The sequence below is a fragment of the Pelophylax lessonae genome (assembly GCF_965119305.1).
Source record: "Pelophylax lessonae genome assembly, chromosome: 10".
In the NCBI taxonomy this organism is placed as follows: domain Eukaryota; kingdom Metazoa; phylum Chordata; class Amphibia; order Anura; family Ranidae; genus Pelophylax; species Pelophylax lessonae.
This window is the reverse complement of record NC_138777.1, coordinates 163,660,659-163,679,772: the sequence shown is the minus strand read 5'-3', so window position 1 is coordinate 163,679,772 and position 19,114 is coordinate 163,660,659. Positions and strand designations below refer to the sequence as shown.

The following is a 19,114-nucleotide window of genomic DNA, read 5'->3' as shown; positions in this document are numbered from 1 at the left end:
ATAAATATTGATTTTATTTTTTAATAGGGGCTTCTGATATATTTCAAGTTGACAGTACAAAAAATTTGCTCTGTCAGTACATTTCCCACATTTTGCCATTAAAGGTTGTGGGAGTTGGGCAACCCTGGATCCCATGTCCATATACAAATCTTTTTTTTATTAGAATAACAAACATGTTATACTTACTTGCTCTTTGCAATGGTATCGCACAGAGCGGCCCCAAACCTCCTTTTTCTTCACCAGTGCTGTCCTCTCATCCTCTTCAGTGTCTGCCCCCATAGCAAGCACTTGATATAGGGGCAGACATGCAGGCTTGCTCCCGAGCTGGGCTCTGTGTGTCTAAAGACACATATAGCATGTCAGCCCCACCCCGTCCCCTCCCACCTCACTGAATTTTATTGACAACAGGAGGCAATGGTGAATATGGAGGAAGATATCACTAATGGAGCTAGGGAAGAGGTGGAATCCTTATCGGTAGAGTTTTAAAGGGAGGAAACTAAGGGGATAGTAATACTGGGTGTATGCTACAGGCCCCCTAACCTGAAGGTGGACCTCCTATCACAGCTTGGAATGGTGGTAAGGATGTGAAATGTCTTTATAATGGGGGATTTTAGTTATCCAGATATAGACTGGGCAGAAGGAAACACGCATTCGTCTAAGATTCGCCATTTCCTAAATGTCTTGCAGGAAAATTTCATGGGTCAGATGGTGAATGCACCAACAAGAAACAATGCATCACTAGGCCTACTCGTTATGAACAAGACAGACCTGATCGAGGACGTAGAAATGCGGGGCAACTTAGGAAACAGTGACCACAGGTCAATTTGTTTCAGTATAAATCACAGAAATAGGAAACACAAAGGGTAATACAAGAACACTGAATTTCAAAAGAGCCAACTTCCCTAAACTGTGCTCTTTGCTAGATTATATTACATGGGATAGAATCCTAGGAACAAAGAACACTGTGGAAAAATGGGAGTGCTTTAAGAGCATACAAATAAAGGTATTGGCCAGGGCATTCCAACAGGTAATAATTAAAAAAAAAAACCTAAAATAAATCCTGGGTGGCTAAACTCCAACATAAAAATGTATATAAAAACAAAAGAAAAGGCCTTTAAAAAATACAAGGCTGAGGGGTCATTGGCAGCATTCAAACATTACAAAGAATGGAATAAGAAACGTAAGAGCGCATTTAAGACGGTTAAGATAGAACATGAAAGGCACATAGCGGAAGAGAGTAAAAAAAAAACCCAAGAAATTCTTTAAGTATATAAATAGTAAGAAAGTGAGGCCAGAACATATTGGCCCCATAAAGGGTGATAAAGGGATTTTGGTTACAAAGGACAGAGAAGGCAAAGGTTTTGAATAAATTCTTCTCCTCGGTCTTCACAAAAGAACTGGGGGATACAGTACCCTAGACTGTAATGTTAATGTTAATAACATGCCACAGGAAGCACCCTCATGGTTACAAGAAGACAGACTCAGAAAAAGACTTGAAAAACTTAACATAAATAAGTCATCGGAACCAGATGCCTTACACCCGAGGGTCCCCAAGGAACTCAGCTAGGTAATAGCCAGACTATTGTTCCTAATTTTTATGGACAGTTTACTGACTGGAATGGTACCAGCTGATTGGAGAAAAGCCAACATGGCATCAATATTTAAAAAAGGGCCTAGATCAGTGGCGGCAGGTGCTCCATGGGCCGGGGGCGACAGATGGACCGCACCATAACCCCCCCCGGACCACACCAGGCCATGCATCATACCCCCCCCCCCGGACCACAGCAGGACAGGGGACAGGACACAGGGGACAGGAAAGAGGACAGGACCCCCCTTCCCCACTCACTCACCCTGCCTGGATATCTGCAGCAGCAGGCGGCAGCAGCTTCGGCTCCTTCCTCCTGTCTTCTGCATCTCCTCCCTCCTCCTCCATGCCCAATGGCATGGCTTCTCCTTTTGGCCAATCGGGAAACGGGTCTCAAGACCCGCTTCCTGATTGGCCAAGAGGAGGATCCATGTGACAATAGCAAATTTTCATTTACTATTGTCACACAACTGGGTGGGCTCGGGACGCAGTCCTCTGTGCCCCGAGACCACCCTTTTTTTAGCCTATTAGAGCCTCTGGCTCTAATCACATTGCTAAAAAAAAAAAAAAAGCCCCATTGAAGTCCATGCGTCCGGCACCCCGCATGTAGATTAGGGGGCCGGACACATGGATAGGGGGGCGGCGCCCCTGCGCCCCCAATGCACCAGCCACCACTGGCCTAGATATATCCCTGGGAACTACAAGCTGGTTAGCCTAACATCAATAGTCTGCAAGCTATTGGAGGGGATGATAAGGAACTATATACAAGATTTTATTAATGAATGAAAAAGGTATTATTAGTAGTAATCAGCATGGATTCATGAAGAATTGTTTTTGCTAGACCAATCTATTAACCTATCTATGAAGAAGTGAGCTGCCATCTAGATAAAGGAAGACCTGTAGATGTGGTGTATCTGGATTTTGAAAAGGCATTTGATACAGTTCTCCACAAATCTTTAATGTACAAACTAGGGTATGTAGGCATGGACCATAGGGTACCTGGATTGAAAACTGGCTTCAGGGGCGGGTCTAAAGGGTGGTGATAAATAGCGAGTACTCGGAATGGTCTGGTGTGGAAAGTAGGGTCCCCCAAGGATGGGACGAATCTTGTTTAACCACTTGCCGACCGCCCACCGTCAAATGACGGCGGGACGGTGCGGCCATTGTTCTGGGCGGACGTCATATGACGTCGGCCCATTCAGGCAGGGCGTCCGTGTGCATGCCGCCCTGCACTGTCGGTGGCGGCGTGTCCCCGGGACACAGCGCGTCACCGGCAGGGGGGAAACAGCCAATGGGCATGGCTGTTTCCCACGTGATCGGCTGTGTTCCAATCACACAGCCGATCACAATAGGAAAGCCCGGAAGAAGACCGCGCATGCACGATCGGGAGCGCGCAGCGCGGTCATGTCGGTGGCTCTGTGTTCCCTAGGAACACAACTAGTCACCGGCAGTAGTAAACAGTCACTGACAGTGGCTGTTTACTATGTGATCGGCTGTGAATCCATTCACAGCCGATCACAAATGTAAATACAGAGCAGTAACTCACTGTTACTAGATCTTCTCTCCTCACACAGTTTCCAGTGTGACGAGAGCAGAGCCAGAAACAGTGAGTTACTGCTCTGTATACCTGTCAAAGTAAAAGCACACCAATAAATGTCCCCACACAGTCCTCAGCCCCCCCCCCCAATTGCACCTGTCACCCAACAGTCACCTCATCAGTGCCCAGAAATTGCCACCCATAAGGCTACGTTTACATGTGAGCGTAGCGATCGCGGGCAGAATCACAGCGATTCTGCCCGTGATCCGGAAATCATTGCAAATCGCAGGACGCCTGTGCGTTGCCCGTGATTTGCAATAGCACCCCAAGCGCTGTGCGATGTTGCCGCGATTTCCACCTGCCGAATCGTGGTAACATCGCGCAAACAACGCATGACACCAAAAAAAGGTACAAGAGCTTCTTTGGGGCATCATGCGTTGTTTGTACGATGTTACCGCGATTCGGCAGGCGGAAATGGCGGCAACATTGCACAGCGTTTGGGGCTCTATTGCAAATCACGGGCAACGCACAGGCGTCCCGCAATTTGCAATGATTTCTGGATCGCGGGCAGAATCGCGGTGATTCTTCCCGCGATCGCTACGCTCACATGTGAACATAGCCTAAAGTGCACCTGTCACCCATCGGTGACCATCGCCCGTCACCTGTCACCCCATCAATCACCGTCACCTGTCACCCCATCAGTCATCGTCACCTGTCACCCCATCAATCATCGTCACTTGTCACCCCATCAGTGATCGTCACTTGTCACCCCATCAATCATCGTCACTTGTCACCCCATCAGTGATAGTCATCTGTCACCCCATCAATCATTGTCACTTGGCTGTCACCCCATCAGTGATCATCACCTGTCACCCCATCAATCATCATCACCTGTCACCCCATCAGTGATCGTCATCTGTCACCCCATCAATCATCGTCACCTGTCGCCCCATCAGTCATTGTCACCTGTCACCCCATCAGTCATTGTCATCTGTCACCCCATCAGTCATCATCACCTGTCACCCCATCAGTCATTGTCATCTGTCACCCCATCAGTCATCGTCACCTGTTACCCCATCAGTGATCGTCATCTGTCACCCCATCAGTGACCGTCACCTGCCACCCATCAGTGATCGTCACTTGCCACCCATCAGTGATCATCCGCAGTCAACCGTCACCCGCCGTCGCACAGCCCATCACAGCCAGCATGTCAAAAAGGATGTACAGCAGCGAGGAGGCCCTTCAGGTCCTCTCCATGACTGATGAGAGCACCGGGGAGCTCTCATCAGTATCTGAATCCGATTCGGAATTTGAAATCGCTAATAGTAGCGGATCGGAGATGGACTCGGACTATTCCTGTACACTTTCCTTTATAGAATGTATTTTGGGGTGCAATTTTTGCTATATACATGCAACCGCCTAACGACTATATACATCGGCCATTAAAAGCTAAATACTGGGGTTATGGCAGCAGATAGCTGCCATAACCCCGGTATTTTTTTAAACGGCGGGCAGTCACCTTTCAGATAAGGGTGGTCCCATTGTCAGATTCGCAGCGAAATTACCCTTATGGTGCAGGGGAAGAGGTGCCCCCGCCTCCCGCCGTGTCCCAGATGTTTTCCCAGCTTCACGGACCTTCCAGTAGCGGGGAAAACTATCCGGTCCCGGATCCTCAGAGACAGCAATTTGAGTGAGGGCAAGATGGCCCTCACTCGACTCTATGGTCTTGGAGGACCGGAGCTACGTCAAAAGTCGTTGCCTAGCAACCGGTTTAAAGGGCCAATTTTTTTTTTTTTTCTTTTTCAACAATATTTTTTTTTCTTTTTTAGTGTAGTTGTGAGGTGTGAGGTCTTTTTGACCCCAGATCTCACAATAAAGAGGACCTGTCATGCCTATTTCTATTACAAGGGATGTTTACATTCCTTGTAATAGGAATAAAAATGATCAAGACATTTTTTTTTTTTTTAAAACTGTGTAAAAATAAAAAATGAATAAATAAAATAAATAGGAAAAAAAATTAAAGCGTCCTGTCCCCGTTAGCTCGCACGCAGAAGCGAACGCATACGCAAGTCCCGCCCACATATGTAAACGGTATTCAAACCATACATGTGAGGTATCACCGCGATCGTTAGAGCAAGAGCAATAATTTGAGTCCTAGACCTCCTCTAGGAGCTGGTAACCTGAAGACATTTTTAAAAGGTTGCCTATGGGGATTTTTAAGTACCAATGTTTGGCGCCATTCTGTGAGTGTGCGCAATTTTAAAGCATGACATGTTGGGTATCTAATTACTCGGCGTAACATTATCTTTCACATTATGGAAAAAAATTGGGCTAAATTTACTGTTTTCTTATTTTTTTATTCAAAAAAGTACATTTTTTTCAAAAAAATTGCATGTGGAAGACTGCTGCGCAAATATGGTGTGATAAAAAATATTGCAACGATCTCCATTCTATTCTCTAGGGTCTCTGCTAAAAAATGTATATATATAATGTTTGGGGGTTCTAAGTAGTTTTCTAGCAAAAAAAAATATTTTAGCCTGTAAACACCAAGTGTCAAAAATAGGCCCAGTCTTAAAGTGGATAAATGGACAACTTTGTGAAAAGTGCTACTTGGATGTTAGGCATCTGTATGTGGCTAGGCTGTGTAAAAGTGTTACACATGTGGTATCGCCATACTCAGGTGGAATAGCAGAATGTATTTTGGGGTGCAATTTTTGCTATGTACATGCTATGTGTTAGAAATATTGCATAAATGGACAGCTTTATGTAAAAAAAATGTGTTTTCATTTTCTTTCCACATTTTCCAAAAACTTGTGGGAAAAAAATGACATATTCAATAGACTTATTATGCTTCAAAAATTATACGTTGGGCTGTTTGCTTTCCAAATTTGGGTGATTTTATGGGCGTTTCCATTGTCCTGGTGCTCCAGGGCCTTCAAAAGTGCAATAGGTTGTCAGGAAATTATATGTGTAATTTATGCTCCTAGAATGACGGACGGTGCTACTTGGATGTTAGGTCTTTGTATGTGGCTAGGCTGTGAAAAAGTCTCACACATGTGGTATCGCCATACTCAGGAGGAGTAGTAGAATGTGTTTTGGGGTGTAGTTGCAAGTATACATATGCTGTGTGAGAGAAATAACCCGTTAATACGTCAATTTGTAAAACAAAAAAAACAAAAAAAATCTTCATTTTGCAAAGAATTGTGGGAAAAAATTACAACTTCAAAAAACTCACCATGCCCCTTATTAAATACCTTGGAATGTCTACTTTCCAAAAAGGGGTCATTTGGGGGGTATTTGTACTTTCCTGACTTTTTAGTGTCTCAAGAAATGAGATAGGCCTTCAGTACATCGGGTGTGATCAAGTGTGATCAATTTTCAATGATTAGCGCCAAACTTGTGGACTCTATAACTTTCACAAAGACCAAATAATATACACTTATTTTGGGTATTTTTACCAAAGATAAGTAGCAGTATAAATTTTGGCCAAAATTTGTGAAGAAAAATGACTAATTTGCTAAATTTTATGACAGAAACAAAGAAAAATTCGTTTTTTCACAATATTTTCAGTCTTTTTTTATTTATAGCACAAAAAATAAAAAAGCCAGTAGTGATTAAATACCATCAAAAGAAAGCTCTATTTGTGTGGAAAAAAGGACATGATTTTTTTATGGGTACAGTGTTGCATGACTGAGTAATTGTCATTCAAAGTGTGAGAGCGCTGAAAGCTGAAAATCGGTCTGGGCAGGAAGGGGGTGAAAGTGCACTGTAGGCAAGTGGTTAATTTCTACATAAATGATCTAGAGCAGGGCTTCCCAAACTTTTTTGGGCCGAGACCCACTTTGGAATACAGTTATTTTTTGGGACCCACTTGCTTATAATTGAATATTGTAAAGTGCTACAGAATTTGTTGGCGCTATATAAATGCAAATAATAATAAAGATATAATATTAAATAAAAATAATACATAAAGTATTTACTTATGTGTGGCCACCATGTTCTAAGTGAGGGGGTCAGAAACCTGTGTCATGTGTGGCATATAAGCAGAGTTGTAAGTAATCAGCACCCTCATAGACAGTATAAGGCAGGCAGAGGACAGAAATCAACCACCCCAGGACAGTGATCAGCAGGCTATATGGCACTCACCCTCCTTCCTCTCCTAGTGGTCCACAGTGAAGGTGAAGCCCCTGTTTGCCCTTTCCAGGGCCCCAGCACACCTCACCCAGAGTCTCCATGCTGAGGAGCTCTAGGCTGGTCTTGGTGTTCTGACTCTTCTCCTTCAGATCCTCTACTGGGGGTCACAGAAGCTGCCACGAACTCCTGACACCGCCGGGCCACCTGGTTCTCCTATGAAACCGAGGCTGGGTCTCTGCCCCCTAGAGCTGAGAGAATCCCGCCGCCAGTCTAGCCACCACTGCTGCCGCCAGCAGGACCGAGGAGCTGGCTCTGCACCCCATGAACATATCCTACCTTCTACATAACAGCCCACATACATACTCACTGATGCAAGTATCCTCCTCGTGGGAAATGCAGACCAGCCTCCGTAAACTGCATGGGCAGGGTCCTAAATCCATCGCCATTTGACTGCTGTGGCTCTCCGTAATTTACACGGGCTTACACAGCACAATTTAAGGGGGACCTGCCCTCAGTGATTTCCGGCTCAGCGTGCCCCACTCAAACGCAGCTCGCAACCCACAAGTGGGTCCCGACCCACAGTTTGGGAACTCCTGATCTAGAGGATAGGATAAACAGCTCAATCTCAGTATTTGCGGACGATACTAAGCTAAGCAGGGCAATAACTTCTATGCAGGATGTGGAAACCTTACAAGAAGGCCTGAACAAAATAATGGGGTGGGCAACTACAAGAAATGAGGTTCAATGTTGGAAAATGTAAGGTAATGCATTTGGGTGCCAAAAATACTCACTTGGGGGAGAACCTCTGGGGGAATCTAGGATGGAAAAGGACCTGGGGGGTCCTAGTAGATGACAAGCAAAGCCAACAGAATACTGGCATGTATTAAAAAGGGGATTCACTCCAGAGATAAAACAGTAATTCTTAGCAACAAAGCTAATAAAGGGACTGGAGGATTTCAGCTATGAGGAACGATTACAAGCATTGAACTTATTCTCTCTGGAGAGGAGACACTTGAGAGGGGATAGGATATCAATATACAAATACCGTACTGGCGACCCTAGTATAAGGAACAAACTTTTTAGTGAAAGGGAATTTAAAAAGGCATGTGGCCATTTACTAAAATTAGAAGAGAAGCGGTTTAACCTTAAACTGCGTAAAGGGTTCTTTACTGTCAGAGCAGTAAGGATGCAGAATTCTCTTCCACAAGCAGTGGTATCAGCAGGGAGCATCGATAGTTTAAAAAAATGATTAGATAGGCACCATAACGTCCACAACCTACAGGGCTATGAAAAAACTGAAAGCAGGCAGGCTGTTTGTTGCAGAAAGGACATGCAATAAAATAAACCTACCTGTCTGCTCACAGTCTTCCTTGAATGTACACTGAGCTGCATTTGAATTCCAACACATAGCTTGTGTGTCGGGATAACTGCACCCCTGAACATGCACAGGCATGACATCATCCCACACCAGCCAATGAAGATGGCCGCTGTCAAACACCCAGCAAGGAACATTAGATCGTTAAAGGGAGGTAAGTATTGTGTAGTTTAGCTTTAAGCTTAGAACATTCATATATCCTACTGCCACTTCCCCAAACTATTAAACTGACAGTTCAGCCCAGCAGATTATTACAGAATTGCTTTCACTGTGTAATCTGCAGGACTGCAGTGTGATCAGTGCCATCTTAAGAGCATTAATGGGCCCCGGGCAATGCAGTGCACTGGGGCCCTGCCTACACAATCACCCAATAATAATAAAAATAATAATAAAAATGCACATTATCGATAAGGCGATATTTATTGGACCAGCAGTGCCAGGTTAATGACAGCTACAAAGTTTGGTGGCTGATTCCGGAAAACACACGAACGGGAGTCAGACTCGACTGTCCTGTGTGTGCCTGTTCCCGTGGAGGCGGACAGGCATTCCTGCAGTTGTGGGCTCCCCCTCCATGGTCTAAGAGGTCTGACAGCAGCGCAGGACCTACAGGCGCTTGCCAGCTGATAAGTTTGGCGGCGGGATGCACACGGGAATCGGGACTAATGCTTAACTAGGGCTGCGTCATTGGGCAGGTGAGGGCCCTCGGACAAGTGGGGCCCCTGGGCAAATGTCCAGCATGCCCATTCGATAAGATGGCACTGGTGTGACCTGTTGTATAATTTTTGGTGCGATTAAAAGTAGATGTGAAAGTATATCCTTATGACACAGAACTTCGGATACAGGCTTATTCTGATACCAATGCAGAGGGCTAGTAAACATAAAGAGGAAAGGACGGCTGCTTTGTGTCAGTGATCAGCAGTTCCCTGGTGCCATGCAGGTTTCCAGTAGATCTGCCAGTATCTGTGTGACAGTGCATTCCTTATGGGCTAGCAGATACAATCTGACAGGAAGAGATAATGAACTTCCACTGCACTCCACAGCGCCATGGTAATTCTTTGAAAACTACAAGCCAACAGGCACAAAGGCTGGCGGACCTTGTCGTTTTCTATACACTGGACACTGTAGGAGTGATGCGGCTGGGCTGTTTTTTTTTATATCTTTTTTTATTGTGACTGCTAGCGGGGGGTGGGGGAGGATGGGGGTGGAAGAAGATCCTCCGCTAGCTGTCAGATCGGGGTTCGGGAAGGTGCGGGAAAAATGAAGGCTTTACATTTTAATAAGTATAAGAACATCAGGTGAATGCAGTGTTTACCTTTTCTCCCCAGTTAGGACCATAGCTGTTCTTCACAATCCAGTAAGGAATATGTTTCTCTAAATGTAAAATATAGGTCTTGTTATGTCATGACAAAAGAAAATGTACATACATGTTAAAGCGGAGTTCCACTCATTTTTTGTGTATATTAAAAGTCCTTACAGTCCAGCGATGTCCTAAGCCTCGCTTCTCACCTTCTCCTCCCTGAGGCGCCAGCATTGCAAGGGCAGGCACCCGGCTGTGACAGCTTGCGGCTTCGCAGCCGGGTGTGCACTGTGCATGTGCAAGCCTCCCCATTGGTCGGCAATCTTTTGGGACTTGTGACGTGTTCCAGAAGATTTCAAGGAGAAAGGGGAAGAGGAGCAGCTCGAGCGGAACTAGGTACATGCCCCACCCCAAAAAAAATTATAATGCCAAATGTGGCATATTTGGGGGGGGGGAGTACATAATTAAATATGCTTATTTATGCTTATAACAAAATAATACAAAGACAAATTCCCATCCTCTGATAAAGTCCGTGACGATACGCATAAGGGCGTTACCACGCGGCTCTGTTAAGCAACTACGGACTATCATTACCATCTATCGCTTAGTTCTACTGCTGGTCGGTGATTGGGGGAGGATGTGTGATGCAGGTCCTGCTGTTCCTACGGCTTGATATATGCTTTTGTTTTATGATATTGCTGTAAGTGTAATAAGTGAGGGAGGTTTATATGGGAAAATAAAGTTAATATCTTACAACACTATGAGCGGCTCCCTCCCCTCTTTACATATCTTTCATGTCCTATGATTGGAATTGGTTCTGGAATTTTGGGTGGAGAGTGTGGCTAAGAATCCTGGTGATCCCCCTCTGTTTTTGGATTGAAGAGGAATGGTGGGGAGAGATTTGCTGATTCCAGGATAGCTGATCCTATCTGCCTAAGGATATCCAGTTTGGGGTGGCCAGTGAGGTCCCAGCTGCACCTGAGGGAAATGTTATGCCTTTGACCCATTGATTTCTGGTGAGTGCGGTACCATTGGGAGAGGCTGCACGTGGTGTGGTGGAGGATTATCTATATAGTTTATAAGAATCCCCTCACATGGTGTACTTCAGGATCATCCCATATTAAATGGACTGCATTTATCGAGCTTTGTTTTTTTATATATCATTGTATTTTATATATATATATATCTATATCTATATATATATATATATATATATATATATATTTTTTTTTTTTATTGTTGCATTATAAGTAGTCCTATTTACTGCATATTTTGTTTATTTCATTTATTTATTATTTGTGGCCTTTAATTATAGGTCATATCATTGTTGATCATTCTTTATGTATGATTGATCAGCGCCGCCTGGTGCTTTGGGTTATTTAATCTAATTCACCCTTTAGTTTATGTGTACATAATAGTTTCACCTTTAAAGGTTAGTCCACCAAAAAATGTCATTCCAGTTTCTGGTAGATGTGATAGTTTAGTTGTTGGGTCTGCTCACATGCTGTGCCCATTATTGGGTTTTTAATTTATTTTATAGCATTAAAAATGCAACAGGAGATGCTGGATTGTGGAAGGGAGAGCTTGCTGTTTAAGTATCTAAAACATAAAGGGAGACAGGGCCCAAATAAGTCTAAAATGATTTATCATAGTGTCATTTTTGGGTGGACTTACTCTTGAAGCCAATTGTATGTACAGCTGTCATGTTTCCCAAAGTCCTAATATTTTATAAAACAGTATATAATGTCCTTTAATGAGGAAAGGTATAGGCTGTCTTTTTTTTTTTATAGTTTTTTAAGCTAAATTGTGAACAGATATACAGTATATTAGTCTGCAGCTCTTTCATTGTCCAATCACAGGTTGAGGGGCAGAGATAAATCCTGGCAATTTTGGAAATAGATAGGGAAGTATATCAAATTAACTTTAAAACTTTTTTTTTTTTTTTTTACTTTTTCAGTTACTTTCTTGTTTCCATGCCTAGGCAAATTATGTCATACATCCCAGGAGTCTTCAGGAGAGGAGGGAGGGATCTCAGCTCAGCCTATGCCAGAGCTAAGAGCAGATGGAGTCCAGGAAGTAAATGATAAAGGACTTATCTGCCCTTACTCAAGATGGCCATGACCAGAAATGCTAGGGGGTGTTTTTCAAAATGATTTCTCAGCAAAATAAAGCATGAAGACATGGATGGATTGGGGAGATTTCTTTGAATAATACAAATTAATTAAATAGTATTTTTGGTTTGTGGTGCTCAGATGCAGTGCAATTCCACTGCTGTACAAAAAAGTCAGATAATTAGGTCCCTTTCAAATGGGTGGACATAGCACACCCAATCGGATCATCCATTGCCCTCTATGGATTGGCGGATGTAAATGGACATGTATCTGTTTACAACCACTGACATCCGATCTGATCCTATCCACTAAAAACACATGGATTGGGGATCGGTTCCCAATCTGTCTGATGGATCGGATCAGATTACAGTCAGAAACTGGAAAGAATTCCCCTGGAATGGGACTTTGAGGGTAATGACCAAACCTTGAGTAGTGAAATCAATACATAGTTTTATTAATTGTACAAAATATATATGGAAAAACATACAGAAAGAAAAAGACACAAAACAAAAAAGGACTTTAAAAGCATGTGGCCATGTGTTACATCACTTGGACTTGAGGTGACTGAGGGTTCCAAAGATGACCAGACGCGTTTCGGACAGTCGCCTTTTTCAAGGGTCAAGTGGAAATATATCTCAGACACAGGAGGTAGTCCATTGGATGTATATAGCCACAAATTTTAAAAGAAATAAGCAGAAATAAGTCTGCATCCAGAGGGACTGCTGTAGCCCTGACAGGCTCCAATATGGCTCAGTCAGAGAAAAAATGGAATGCTACAGCTAAACAAGAAAATCTATAGAAGTGACAGGACGTCATTTCAAAGCGGAAATAACCGCACTCCACCAGTAGTTCCCACGAGGATACCAGTGATCAATCCAAACAAAAAGGCGTTGTATTGTATATATAGATATGTCATAGTCCAGAAAATATGTAGAACTTGGAGTATTATTAGAGTAGCTGGTTTGCGAATCCTCTGGGTTTCTGGTGAAAAAGATTCCTATGGCGGTGCGCAGATTACAGTCAGATGTAAACAGACAAGCGGTCCATTTACATCCGACCGCCCATAGAGCATAAGGAGAGTAGACAAAGACCTGTCATCTGCCTGCTCAGCGGCGATCAGTGAACAGATACTCTGCTGAGCAGGCAGAGCTGCTGCCTGAGTCCACCTGTGTGAAAGAGCCCTTGTCCCAACTTGTTTACCAGGGTTATATAAATCTCAGTAATGGACAGACAGAAGAGCAAATAATTTGACGGTCAAAACCACTCCAAAATATGCCTTTAATGGTGTATTAATTTTAGTTTAAACATGCAAATGCTGACTTATCTTGTTTAGATCTGGTGTATAAGCTACTCTTATCTATATTATATACTCTATTTTAGTATACTCTAAAAAAGAATGTATTCAAATGTGTTTTTTCTGATGTGTCTAAGTAGACAATATTTATAATATGCTTTTACTTACTGTTAACATATCCTACTATTAAGACTACGTGATCGACATAATCTGGATTGCAGTTCTGGTGGATATTATGTATAATTCCATTTTTGTAATGCTGAGGGAAGAAAAATTAGGAGATCATGTGAACAACTTAGTTCCACAACCTTGATTCAATGCTTACTATATCATTGTCCACTAACCTGCAGCAGGACCTTGTTGATAATTACTGTCAGTGTTCCATGGTTTCCGACATAAGAGGTCATTTCTAGAAAAGAGTATCAAAAGATGGTACAAAGGTATAGTGGAAACCATATATATTACACCTGTTCAAGCTTTTTCATTATTTTTAGATTAGCAAAAGTGTGTTCATTCATGAAAGTGTTAGGAGTAATTCATAATGCACTGGTATGAGACCCTTGTCAATCAGGCAATTTTTTATCTGGACACAGGTTATTTTAGCCAAGTGTGTAAGCGGGGCCTAAGAAGAATGTACCCAACCCAGGAGAAACTATCACGTGGATACTGTATTTATCTTGTATTGGTTTAAACAGAGTTACAAACAGTTTAAGTAATGTACTGATGAGAGAGGAGCAACAGCACAGCAGTAACAATACTCAGCTCAGAAAAGACTGTCCCACGAATACAAGTACCGGAGGAGTGCTTCCACAGGGGAGGTGGTAATATTGTGCTATGTAACTGATCACAAAGCTCCCTGCTGTAAGAGGCAGTCCAATTTTTCTGTACTAGATACCAGAGTGTAATATACACAATGAGAGGACCCTGACCCTGTCCAGAACATTTCCCTGCTTTATTTATCCTGACCCTAGTCAGCAATCTGTCCCTGTTAACACACATGCTCCAGGCACACATAAATAATGTGGGATTTCAGTGTCAAAATCAGACAACTATCCTTTTCAAGATTGCTGCTGGAGCCCACAAGAGAAAACACTTTTCCTTTTAGAACTCCTCTCTACCTGGAGAAGTGGCATGCTGCCACTTACGGGCTGGTAGAATATGCAGCCTGCACCTGCCTCCCTTAACAGATGTAGTTCTTGGCATGACAAAAAAAATCAACACATAGGAAAACATTATACAGAAAAATATAGACAACCAGAATATTTCACAAAACATAGTCTGAATATTTAGCAGACCTGAGTTCCCTTTTAGCACTGGCAAGGAGGCATTTTTGATAGTGGGAGCTTGTTCTCAGTGGGCATTCTCCTAAGGTAGGGCTTCCTGGACCTGGGCAGCAAAATGTCCAGAGGCGGCTCCTGTTGAACCCCCAAACTGGTCTCTATTGGAGGTAAAAACCACTCTAGAGGACCCTTGCTGATCGGGGCAAGTCCCCATCTGGTGACCATAATGAACTGTAAGGGGTGAAGCAGAAGAGTGATCCGAATACACAAGGTCAGAGCAAATTTTGATGCAAGCATTCCGTAGTGTTCCACAACAACATTTCATACAGGCAACCATTCAAATGGTTGATTTTCAATGCAGTAGGGGCAAGGCTGCCAGCAGGACTTCAATTTCCAGGTTCCGCTGCATCCAAATGCAGATCTACAGGTACTGGACCACACCATCCAAACATCAGGAAAAGGGGTGTGTATCCTGTGGCTCTATGCACTGAGTGATTGTAGGCCTAAACCAAAACAACATATACTGAGGCCAGCACTCTTGATGGGCTTGTTCCAAAGTGCAAATCATCCCTAACAGAATTCAGTTAAAACACTCACACACCCCATTCCTTTGTGGATGCTAAAGTCACATACCACTTACCAATTCACACTCAACCAACACAACTCCAAAAAACTTGTGATTTAAAAGACCCTGATCGGAGGATCTGCTCTGGGCAACAATATAGCTGCACGTCATGTGTCCAGAAGAGCTTGGCTGTGGCGACAGCTGCTTTCTCCTGAACCTTTCTTTCTTACATGCATTTGCCAATAGCCACGAGCCACGCCCAGTTTCGAGAAGTAACAGGCTTGTCCTAGGGTTATCAAAGACTTCTTTTCCATCTGAATGGGTACATGTGTTTAACTTTTGATAACCAACACAGAAGTGTAAACTCCCATCTTTCTTCCTGACAAGAACTATGGGGGCAGTAGTCCAATTGAATACTGAAATCTTGTAAGATCTTTGGTGGCCATCTTAGTGTCGGACCTGATTAATAGGGTGCCTCATGTCATTTGGGTGTGCCTGGAGTGTGTTTGTGGACAGCTCGGAAGAAGAAGGGACAGATTAGGGTCCTTTCATTGCAGCAAATACTAGCATGTGTTTTTCCAATAACTGATGTAAGAGCTGTAGCTGATTAAATGAAAACTCATGCATTGGCAGAAACTGTTCCAACAAATACTGGTATTGAAAGTCCCCTAATATGGTAATGGCAGCTGTTAAAGAGGCACATGCAGCCTCTACCCCAGAACAGGAAATTTAAATACTTTTTTGGAAAGGTATACACATCAGCAATAACCAGCTGGGCCAACAACTGATTAGGAGTGGTAACCATATTGATCATTTGGACAAGCACCTTGCCACAATGCACTTTGGTTAGAGTCCTGGCTATCAACCTCTCACTTCTGGGTTCAGTGGATCCTTTTCTTAACCTCCCACAGGGAGTGGGCACATCATCTTCTGTCATGGTAGTCAGTGCCGAGGCAGTAATTGCACTATTCCCACCTTCTCTGGCTGACGGCTATCCTCTGTTAAGCTTGATAGGCATTGATTAGACTTTGAAGTCGAACTGCTCTCTAGGGTGCATGTTCAACTCGTGGCATTTCTAAGCATTTGCGTTAAATACAAATCCCATAGGGCTTTAATGTCCAGCTCATCTGGGCCGTTTGCTAAGGCTTATCCGCAGCATACCACCACCCCTATTTGATTTATTGTTTGATCAAACATCTTGAATGGACATCCAGCTGACTTCCTCTACTGGTATGGGGATATTCTTGGCAGCCTCCAGAGTCAGCCAGGATGAATCCAGGGTTGAGGCATGTCCCAATTGTTGCTAGCAGAAGGAAGAGTCCATGGTGGTCACTTTGAATGTGGTCACATTCAACATCGTGGGTACCAGGGGGTATGAATATATAATCTTTAAATCAAGCCCTGGGACTTGTTGAGGTAGTTCTTGCACATTGTTCCCCCACTCCCCACCCCCTATTCTCCTCCCTCCCATAATTCTTTGCTATTTGCTTCACTGGCTGCAACACCTCCAGGACTTGCCCAGGTCCTGCTGAAGGGGATTACTGAATGGAGTTGCCTGGCCCATTTCCCGTTTTACAGCAGAGACTTCTTGTCGGAAGAAAGCAAGGGACTCAATCAAATTTTTAATGGCAGTATCTAATGCAGAGAGAACATTTTCCATGGCTCCTAGTAACCTAGTAAGGACAATTGTATTGTGCATATATGAAAAAAGTTCCAGGGTGGATTAGCCAGTGGGAATGAGCTTCAAGTTTGGCTTGACCATTAGTTCAACTGAATTCCAAGTCATGTGTAGTTCAAGAAAATTTCAAACAAATGCAGCTGTAAATGTCTAGCGCATCCAATTACCGCATCCATTTACCAAAAATGAAGAGCCCCTCTTTATAAAAACCAGGGTTTCTAGCAGCCTATTGTCAGTTTGTGTGGAGGCAATAGGGACAGCTCATAGAATATTTCTATGGAAAGATAGTTATTGCTTCTGTATTTCAATACAGTATTGCTGCTGAATACTGATATATTATCAGTCAGTCACATACACACAGTCAGTTTGCGCTAAATACTTCAAGTAAACAGGGAAAGATCACAGTTTTAGTGGGGAGAGTTTATTGCTGTTATACTATACAGTTCTGCTGAAAAATGATGCACCCAGTTGTACCACATTACAATGAATTGCAGATTGGTGGGCTGCCTACAAAGTGTGTATTCTCCCCTTTGTTCACTGTGCTGTATGGTGCTCTAGCTTTTAAATATATTGTGGTTTCTGCTTCCATTGGTCAATTCAGGCCTAAAACAGGGAAACAGGTGCAGTGAATCACATTGGGCTGCTACTGATGCTGTATTTAAGCCCAGCAATAATGTAAAAGTAAAACAAAAATCAATTGTACATGCTAAATATGTGATGCCAGAATAAGGTGTCTCTGACACTCTCCAAGGGAATCATCCTGTTCTGTATCACCACATACAGCTTATAGGTGTTTTCTAAGCATGTGATTGAAAGAAATATTTTTTTCTCCCTGTTGCATATCCCCATTGCATGTTTGACAATCCCCTGCCTATTACCCTTGCAAATGGCCAGATTTGTTTTTTAGGATTTAACCCTATATAAACATTAATTAAATTTGGATTTAAGATCTAAGTTTTGCAACTTTCAGATGGATTTTAGAAGGGCTGACAAACACATTAAAAAGGTTTCTTCTATCCGGTTGTGGAGTATTGATCTACGGTATATTACGTACTTTTGTATGTGTTTCTAACTTTGTGCACCGTCAGTGTTTTCTGTGGATCTATAATCTTTGTCTTATGTTGCACAATGTTTAATTTTGGAACATGTGGGGTATTGGTTTGGGTAATTTCAGTGTTATCCTAGCACATCCCTTGCTGTTTCATTATTTTTTCATGGTACTAATTATGGGTGGTCCATGTTTCCCATGTGCAATGGCAGCCATCTTGTCAGTGTTTATAACATGCTTTGTTTTTTTCCACTTTTTCTGCATTTTGCCATTTATATGTAGGAGCTATTTTTGATTTAGGCTAGAATGTTGTTATTTTGCTTTTTTGAGGAACTATTGTGATGCATACTAGCACATTATGACATTACCTTTCAGGTAAGAAAAAAAAAAGTCCAGCAGTTTACAACCGCTTTAACCACTTAAGCCCCGGAGGATTTGGCTGCTAAAGGACCAGGGTTTTTTTTGCGATTTTTTACTGCGTGACTTTAACGGACAATTGCGCGGTCGTGCGACGCTGTACCTAAACAAATTTGACGTCCTTTTTTTCCCACAACCAGAGCTTTCTTTTGGTGGTATTTGATCACCTGTGCGATTTTTTGATCACGCGCTATAAACAAAAAAAGAGCGTAAATTTTGCAAAAATAACAATATTTTTCACATTTTTTTATATGAAATTCCCCAAAAAAAAAGTAAAAATCAAAATTTTTTAACATTTTTCGGCCAATTTGTTTTATGCTACCTATGTTTGGTAAAAAAAAATCGCAAAAAGCGTATTTTGATTGGTTTGCGCAAAAGTTATCGCGTTTACTAACAAAGGGAAAGATTTTTGTCATTTTTGGTGTTTTTTTTTTTAACGCGTAATGGCGGCGATCTGCGATTTTTTTTTTCGGTACTGCGACATTGCGGCGGACAGATCGGACCCTTGACTGACATTTTTGACACTTTTGGGGGTACCAGTGACATTACTGCAGTAATCAGTGCTATACATATGCACTGTTACTGCAAAAATGACACTGGCAGGGAAGGGGTTAACTTTATTGGACAGGGAGGGGTTAAGTGTGTCCTAGGGGCGTGATTCTAACTGTGTAGGGACATTCCTATTGGTGTAAAAGCAAAGATCAACCGTTCTACATAGTAGAACGGACAGATCTTCACTTTTACACAGGGAGAACTGACAGGCAGCTTGTTTACACAAGCTGCTCTGTCTTTC

At 42.9% G+C, this 19,114-nt stretch overlaps 1 protein-coding gene across 1 annotated transcript in view; it reads right to left on the bottom strand.

Moving 5' to 3' along the window:
• Positions 1-19,114, bottom strand: part of CTSW (cathepsin W) — a 133,283-nt gene that overhangs the window by 491 nt on the left and 113,678 nt on the right. The window contains exons 8-10 of the mRNA XM_082269650.1: positions 13,678-13,742; positions 13,502-13,592; positions 9,944-10,002 (exon numbers count right to left, since the gene is read on the bottom strand). Coding sequence (XP_082125776.1) covers positions 9,944-10,002; positions 13,502-13,592; positions 13,678-13,742 — 215 coding nt within the window. The remainder of the gene's footprint in view (positions 1-9,943; positions 10,003-13,501; positions 13,593-13,677; positions 13,743-19,114) is intronic.